Genomic DNA, 9465 nt, shown 5'->3' with positions numbered 1-9465 from the left:
GTGGTTAACGTCACGTTGTAATCCAACTGCAGTTGAGTTGGACGGCAATTGTAGTTCAAGATGAGCGTTCGATGACGTATACTATCAAACTCACAAATGGACCAATCAGAGGTTAGCGCTGATTTCCAGCTGACGGCGTCCTGTCCTAAGAAACCAGGCCTTTAGAGGATAAATTTAGGTAGATATAGCTAGTATATTGTACATACTCCGAAAATTTGTTCAGAGATGAATTGGTAGGAGAGTTACTTTTTTGACCGAAATTCTGCAGCTGTAGGTCGCATTGTACTCTTCATTGCTTAATCATAAAAAAACCAAGATTTTAATCAATATTAGTTAAATACGATTTTATCTGTAAATAGTATAAAAACACTAATTGTATAAATAATAAAATAATAAAAAATTATAAATATTTTCGTTTTATTTTCGAAAATTAAAATAAAATATATATAGCAATAATAGATTGCTACACCTCTGGCAAGCTGACGTCACAAAATTATAAACTTAAGCAAAAGCAAAAACACAGTGGTTACGTGACTAAACATTCAACAAATGACAACAATAAATAAGTTACGATACTGTGTAAAATATTTTTAGTTAAAGCAATTTAGTATTTCGATGCATGTCCAAAAACGTAACACACGGATACTCAGTATTACTTTAAACAAAAATGAGATTACAGTAAGCATTTTAAATTTAGTTATCCATCCTTAAATTAATTTTTCAAAAATTTAAGTTTCTTTGTGTGTTCTTATGAAATGTATGTATAACAAAATGCCATGTTCTTATAAGTGAAATGCAGGATAGCTCAAAAATATTACGCAAACAACTCCGATAGTTTTCTCCTTACAAATGATTTATTGTTCAACAATCTGATGTCCTGAAATTCCTCAAAAAAAGTTATAGTTTTGAAAATTTTATTTAAATTTAAATAGTACATTAAATAAGTAGTGAATATTTGGCGCTTATAATATAATTATCAATGACATTCAGAACCAGCTGCTGTTAATGTTTTTGTTCTCAGTTTGTGCAAAGTGCTTAAGACAAAACTCACCTTAGGTAGCTTTTTCTTTCCATATTTAAGACAGACCCAACCAGAGAGCATCCCAATCATATGGGCGGGGAGGTGGTAAGATTGATTTGAATAAAGTAGTGTTATTGCTTCATCAACAACACTGAAAAAAAAGGAAAAATAATTGGTATTTATCTAATCTTTTTTTTTATATGTTTAAGAGTAAGTCATTTTTGCATGTAAAATATATATATGAATTTAAATAGTTATTTATGAAATATTATTTCCTTATTGCCTAAACGCAGACCAATATTTCTTTGAAAATAAGTACGCCTCTTAAAGAAGACAGTTTACAAAAGCTAAATGTCTTGGAATTGTCTAATATTCATATAAATTCGAATTTGGCTGTTTGTTACCCCTACTATTTTTAATAATAATAATAAAAAATCCTTCTCAACCTTCAAAAAATATTTTTCGCATTCCAAAAAATAATTTTTAAGAAACCCGAGATTAATAGTAATAATAGTCAAAAACGCTCATATTAGCTTTTGGCGTAATAAATTTCCATCTATCTTATTATATAAAACGCTAATACGTACGTATGTATCAATAAAACCGATGATATTTCTTTTCTCGCGTTGGCAACAGTTTTCATTTTTAATTGATTGGATTCGGCGCGCAAGAGCACGTAGTGAGCATCATATGGCTAATCTATATTATATAAAACGCTAATACGTTTTAATTGATAGGCTTCGGCGAGCAAGAGCACGTAGTGAGTATCATATGTCTAATCGGGTGAATTCTCACCGAATTATCAAAAACATTCTCGCAAAATTATCTTCATCGAAGCCGATGCTTTACATCTGGCGTTCAGTATTATTTCATATTGTCTTACAACACATGGTTTTAGCCCTCTGGTGGGAAAGACTTTAAAACAAAAGTTACTTTTCTCAACAACTGAAATTTAGAATAGTGTGATTAAGAAAAATATGCGAACTGTTTTCAATTTCAAATTAATATTGAAATGCACCGGTTTAGAATTTTCTATAGTGAAAAGCTTTCGGAACTTCAGTGTTCAAAAAAGTATACAAAAGCTAGACGTTAAGAAATTCATTAGAAGACATTAAGAAATAAACTGCGAAAGCAGTTCCGAGGGTTGGCGAGTGCCAGCGAGCAGGGGGCGAAGCCTCCTAGTGTATAAAATAAAGTTATCGTTTTTTGGTCAAGATTAAAGAGTAGCGTTTGAAACTTAAATACTTGAATATTGCTTTTTTTATTTTAGCACTATACCAAAAATAGTAAGTAGAACTTTTAGGTTAACTGGATGCAAAAAATTCAACGATATATTTTTTAAATTTTTTATTTTATTTAATTTTTATGTGCTTAAAAAATAAATAGAAAGAAAAAAAATATAAAATAAGTAATCGCAGGTCTAAGTTTTTTGGAAACTTTTCATTTCCTCCTGGCTAACTGAAAAGTACTGAATAATTTTTGTACTCTTCCTCAAACTAAGCTCTGACCTAAGCCGATAAAAATGTTAAATGAAATGGTATTTTTCTTTGATATAGTTACAAATTAAACAAATCATATCGTTGTCCTATCTGACTGTAGGAGCACTTATATCCCATTCTGATGCGCGTACACATAAGAAAGTCAAACTTACAAACTTGACAAACTTAATCTGACTTTTCAAAATCTGTGTCTATCATCTAATGATTCTGCAACGACAGTTTTGGCAGGAAAGCTTTGCTTACGCGAGTCATTAAAAAGATGAAAGAAAATGGTTCATGTTAGAGTAATGAAGAAACGAAATGTTTGTTTTGGGAAAAAATGACCAGAAGATTTATTTTTGAAACAAAAGTTGCTTTGATATAAGAACAGATTGTCCGACTAGAATTGTTAAGGCTGTTGATCTATGCTCGATCTTTGGCTATGCTTTAAATTCGGGTACGATCTGTTTTTATACTTTCCTCATAAAATTAAATATTTTTTTTTAAACAAAATTGTTCCTGTTTATCGTAAATAACTTTTTTTCGAACAAAGTACTACTAGAACAGAATGTCATCCTTCCTTTTTGCTACTTTTACCGACTAAATACTAGCTATCATTATTCAGTGTTAACTTTTGATCACAATTATATCCTTGACGAAATGCGTCTTAAGTATAATATCTAACTTAATACACTAATTACACTATCTCATTTTTTTTTATCACTACCTATCAATAGTGTAGCAATATTATAACCACTGGCGTGAAACTAATTTTCTATTCTCTGGAGTGGAACTAAAAAACCCTTCTTGCTACATAAGAAGTTTCTATTTTCGATGTAGTATCCTTAGTTATGCTAATCTACAGATAGAAATTACTGGTGTTTGAATAGTTCACCAAAATTCCTGATGATTTATGATTTTATTAAATATATCTGGAAGCAAGATTGTGCAGTGGGATATCCTCATACACAGATAATGACATCCCCGTGAATCCAGTTCCTTGAACTATTTTGACACCAACTAGATTTATTAGTAAAAGTCAAATAGTGTACTTTTCTCGCATAAAAATCATTATAACTTCAAAACTATTTGTCCTACCATCTCGAACATGATCTCTATAGATTCAACGTGAAAACACATTTTTTTAAATAAGCTATATTTAATATTATTCCCTGGTTTTGCTCTTTTTCTCGTCCAGCAGTGATCGCCCAGCAGATCACCGAAGTCAAGCATCACTGGCTGCGGTCAGTGTGCTGTTGGGTGACCACTTGGATCAGTCCGCGTAGGGACCGAGGGTGTGCGGTATTGGTCCTCGTTAAACTGTTCTACCGTAAAGTGCTCGACTTCGCGTGCAGGTCATCGGGCTACCGAAGCGGAGATGCCATCCCCTCTGCAGAGGATCAAAATTGTGATGGCATGTCTTCGGATCATCCTCAGGGATGCTTCCCAGACCGTCGCCAATAGCCCATTGTGCAGCTCTAGGGCGATGTAAATGAACTACAACTGCAACAACAACAACAACAACTGCTCTTTTTCTCTTCTCTCTGCTAAGCCTGATGCGTGATGCCGTACAACTTTTTTTTTCATTGCCAAAAATGAAGTTACTTAATAATTTTGAGTTGGTAGAATGTTTTTTGAGTGTTCAAGTTTTAACGATTTGGAGATTTTTTTTACTGTAATAATAAAAGCACATTTACAACACAAGTTTCGTTGCAAAAATAATGCTTAAACATTATACTTTTTTTCAATGTGTTAATATTCAGCACAGTAAATTTATTCAGGACATGAGGTACTGCACAGATATTTAACGTAGTTTGAAAGTTATGACGTGTAGGTACTGCTCTGATTGGATAAAACCAAAATTTACTGGAAAGAATCGATACAACCATTTTCATGTAGACTTACCATGTGGTACTACGCACAATATGGTAAAAGGCACAAATTATGGCTGCACATTAATTTTTCTGTACTTTTATAATTAATTTTAACTGCTTAATGTATTTACTATACATACGCAGAAATAACGTTGGCAACCACATATTACGGGAAATAATTAAATTTTAAAATTTTTTATAGTTCTACTTTCACGGAGTTATTTTTGCTCTTGTTAAACAAATATTCCAATTTTTTGAATGAATGCTAGTTTTTTTTGCTAAGACGTTATTTACAGCCGAAATTTTGCAAAAAGAACTGAGACATTTAAAGAACTGGCAACTTTAAGAAATGCAGCTAATTACTGTTACTAGACCCAAAAAAATGATCATACCATTTGAATAAAAGCGTGATGTGACCAAATTTTGAACATCATGCTGTATCAACAAAGTGCTCACGGGAGTGAGGTTTATCCTTCATGCCTCACGCCTAATGCGAACCACAGTGCTATCCAGCTAAAAAAATGCTGTTTTTTTATTGGATATATCATTCAGAAATATAGGAATGAGTGATCCTTGCACTCGCAAAGAATTTTTCAAATTAAAATGAATAATAGATGAACTCTAGGACATATAAATAGAAATAACGACTCCATCAGAATCAGAATAAACAACCTAGACTGATCCTAAGCTCCCATGGTTGCTAACTTCCTGTCTGACAGAATTCTTAAAGGCAGAGGAAGAAAAAGCTAAGAAATCACAGACAACATATGCTGACTGAACTCCATATCAAATTCAACCGAAACAAGATATTGATTAGACTTAGTTATAAAGATTCCTGAACAATCTGTAAAAACTAATTCAGTTTAGTTTTTACCCAAATGAACATTGGATCCATCTTTACAGTAAATCAGATTCATGAAATCTTCTCCGGATGTCTAACCTCCGATGTCTCTGATTCTACAAGCAATTCCAAAGATGAAAGCTTCAAAATGATGCGGATTCATCATTCCAAGAGGACATCCCAGTCAGTCTTAGAAATCAAATGTAATCATCTGAAGAATTCTTTTGGAGATTACCACCGAAGAGATTTCCATTAAGATTGGGAATTCGGGGTTTGAGATCCATAAAATCAACCTGAGTTTGTACTACAAAGAGACTTTAACGGATGCTGTTTACTCAGTTTCTTATTTTAAATCGTGTCAGTTTATGATCGTTTAAGTAACAATATAATTAAAGACAACATATTTACAATGTAATTAAAATAAAGCTCTTAATTGCAAGGAACGAGCTTCAAACACGGAGTAAGAAAGCGCACTTTGAGAGAAACTTCGCTAAGTGCAGTAACCGAGAGTGATCAATCTCTCTCTCTTCTAATATCTATTTTTTCTGACAATTTTGAAGCTGTTGTCCCAGCTCTGTAACTTTAATTAGATAAAGTTACTCGCGAGTACTTTTCCTCATTGGGCACATTTTCTTGTTGTTCTTTTTTAACCAGATTTTAACTATACATTTTGTATACTAATATTAAATGTTGGGAAATCATCTTAAAAATTGGTATAAAAATCTGATTCGAAATTTTTTTAAAAATATTACTTGAAAAACTAAAACTTTCTTGAAATTTAGAACCAATTAAGAAATGTCAAGAAAACTGTATTGCAGTCCAGTTTTTGTAAAGGAGAAAGGTTTTGTCATTGAAAATTGCATTAGAATTACGTCAGGTACATGAAATTGGTGGAGAGGTCTTCTGAGTAAGGCGTCATTCCGTTATCTTTTTTCATATTTGAGAGATCTTTTTCTAGTAACGAAAGTTTGACAGTAATTACCAAGTGAGAACCCATAGCTTTGGAAAACTTTACTTAAAAATATTAATAAAACACTTGACTTACTGGACTAATATGAGTGAGTTGAATGACAGAAATGGATATTGGCGTTTAAGGAGTTGATAGCCATAATAAAAACATGGTACAAAAAACAATAGCAACCCCATAAATATTCCAGCTTTGCGGTACCTACAAAATATAAGGCATTTGTAAGTCAGATGAACAAAATTGAGTTTGCTAGCAAAATCAATGGGTAACATAAGTAAAATTTTGTTTTTAACTATATTGTTTCACATACGAGTTGAAGATTGGTTTTTGTGTAACGGTTTAAAAAGGAAAAAAAATTTAAATGGTATTCTAACAAAAAGTATTACTTTATTTTAATTATAAAAGTTTTTCATTGCTTTTACTTTTTTGTTGCTGGGTTAAGTTATTTCTAATTTTAAAAATAATAATAAAAGAAGCTAGACCATACCCGTAAAAGAATAAATTTTTAATCTACGAGGTTTAGAGCTAGTTTGACCTCTATAGTCTGGGGAGTAGTTCTTCACGGAATTTTTTCAATTTTTGACGAGTGTTTTAGATTAGTTTTATTAATCGATTTTCGTATATTGAATGGATTTTAAGGAATTTTATGATAAAATTTTGAAGAAAGTGATTGTTAGAAAGCAATAAAAATGTACTTTTTAAATGGGTTCATGTACAATAATTTAAATTTGTTACTAGTCAGTATCTTAATCTATAATTGTCCCTAGCAGAAGAAAACATCCACTCAGTTCAAACGTAAACTTATCATCATTTTTTAAATGGGATCACTTTTCTCACTAAAGCAATATACTGGGTTTAAAGCCAGGTACATCAAAGTTTAACGATCTGAAAAGTACCAGGTCAGATTTTGTCAGATTTTTGTCAAGTTGTTCAAAGCAAAAGTAATGAATCACAAATAATAATAAATATTTTCTTGGACGCAATAAATCCTGAAAAAAAAATTTTTTTTTGCACCGTTGGTATGTTAAATTTCACAGAAACGAAGTAATAAGTTTTTTTTAAATTTTTTTTAGAGGGAAAGAAGGGTATTTGAAAACCCATACAGATTTTTCACGAAAATTGTCCGCAAAAAAATTACAACTAATATATTTTAGCAACTAATATATACCAGTTGGTAATATAGAGTAACTGATATAGAGCGTTCCAGACTGATCGTAGAAAACTCATTTGTAGAAGAAAATCATTGTGGGCTTCGAATTCGATAGTTAGTTAACGGCAGATCTTGTTTTTCGCTCAAAATCACTTATATTTACCACCAGATTGTAAATGACGTGACTGTGACGTCATGTGACGTGATCCCATTGTTTTATAATTTTCATTTTCTTCTTCTCAATAGTAATCTGACAGATTTCAATCGAGTTCTCGTTTCTTCCTCGCTGCTTACATCTTATGTTGCAGCAATTGCAAAGTGTACTTATCTTGAAAATAAATCTTGAAATATAAATGAAAAAGGTTGATAACTGAAGTAAAAATTCTACCTGTAAATCACAATCATCAAAGGAAGGGAAATTACCAAATGCTGCATTGTGTTAGCCATGAACCAAGTATGCACCAAACACTGAAATAAAAATCGAAACTTTGTTTAGAAATTACAAGTTAATTTCAAAAGTACACTAAAAATACCCAATTGCGTGATAAAGAAGGTTAAAATGTAAATACATTGCATTTGCATTTCTAGAAATGCATTGCAATGCATTTCTAAATGTAATTAGGAAGAGTAAGATATATTTGTTATAGGAGTAAAATATATTATTATTACATTTAGAAAGAGTAAGATATATTTGTTTTTTTCGGGTAGGGCAAAAAATTCTCTTTTGTTTTGAAATTGCTTTTGTTCTTGTTAGTATACTTAAGTATAATAAAAATAGTGCGATGTGTCTTTTAAATTAGAAATTATTTTTTATTTCTGAATGCATTTGATTCTAGGAGCAATATAGCACATTTTTCTTAGCGTGAGTAGCCAAATGACTTTTTTTGATATTGCCGTTCTAAAACACTGGTGTGTAAAAATTATGAACGAAGTGGAAAAACTAGCAAAACAACAAAACAAGCATTTAAAACGTATGAAAATTAATCATCGAGAAGACCAATCACTGGAAGGTTAAGCAAAAAATGTGCATCTATGCACCTTGGGCCATGGTGTAAGGAAATAAAACGAGCTGGTGGTGGAAGCTCAGTACTTATGTGAATGGTATTGCACGGTATACATCAGTTAAAACGAAGTTAATTTATTGTTTATGGACAACAGAAAATCGCAGAAGACGACATCTGGATGAGTTGACGCGATTTCGAATAATTGGAAAATTGGAAGAAGGTCGAAGTGCGACCAGTGGAGCTGCGTGATTCGGGATCGTCCACAGCTTCATTTCATGAGCTTGAAACACATTTCAGAGGACAGGAACAGCTGTTCGGAGGTTTAGTAGAAGTCGAACTTGCACAACCATGATCATCGGAAGACCGATGGATAATCCTACAGTCTAGAAAGCACAGACGGCTGACAGCAGGAGAAATTGATAGACAATCTAAGCTAATAGGCTAGCAAAATACTGGACACCCCGATGTGTTTTACCGTGACCAGGAGACTGAACAAGGGTGTTCTATTTTCACGACTGCCAGTACTGTGTTTTCCATAAACGTCAGTTCTCTGGAGACGCCACATTTAATGTGGTGCCAACAACACAACAACTGCGCAGATTCACAATGAGGTCGAGTTCATCTTCACGAATGATAATGTTAAACCTCATCGTACAGTGGCTGTTACAGAACTGTTGGAGAGGGAAGATATTGCACGTATGGTGAGGCCGGTGAGGTTCTCGGATTTTAATCCGATTGAACTAGTGAGATACACTCTAGGACAGGGGTCGCCAAACTTTTTTGATCATCGACCCCTATATAATTTTTTGAAATCTCCATCGACCCCCACAAAAGTAATTTTCTGCTAATTAAAATAAAACTCTATGAGATACTGTGCTTGTACATTTATTTTATGATTTTAAACATTTATTAAAGTAATAAATGCTTAAAATTTAAATACCTTATTATTAAATAATAAGTAATTATGCATAAGTAGATATAATAAGTAAAGTAACTAAAGATTTACTGCTTCTTGATCAATGAGATGGGTGTGCCTGGTGTTTTTTTGCAAGGTTCGCTATATTGGGTTCAAAATTGGTCAATTTTAATTTTCGTCAAAATTGGTCAATTTTGTAATTTTCGTAAAAAAA

At 32.3% G+C, this 9465-nt stretch overlaps 1 protein-coding gene across 1 annotated transcript in view; it reads right to left on the bottom strand.

The window, feature by feature from the left end:
- Nucleotides 1–9465, bottom strand: part of LOC107436170 (nose resistant to fluoxetine protein 6-like) — a gene marked incomplete in the record, with an annotated part of 48565 nt that overhangs the window by 13886 nt on the left and 25214 nt on the right. Inside the window, 3 exon segments of the mRNA XM_043053118.2 lie at nt 1052–1172; nt 6260–6382; nt 7720–7799. Coding sequence (XP_042909052.2) covers nt 1052–1172; nt 6260–6382; nt 7720–7799 — 324 coding nt within the window.

This window comes from Parasteatoda tepidariorum, chromosome 7 (genome assembly GCF_043381705.1).
Source record: "Parasteatoda tepidariorum isolate YZ-2023 chromosome 7, CAS_Ptep_4.0, whole genome shotgun sequence".
Taxonomy (NCBI): domain Eukaryota; kingdom Metazoa; phylum Arthropoda; class Arachnida; order Araneae; family Theridiidae; genus Parasteatoda; species Parasteatoda tepidariorum.
This window is presented reverse-complemented; position numbering and strand designations above follow the sequence as displayed.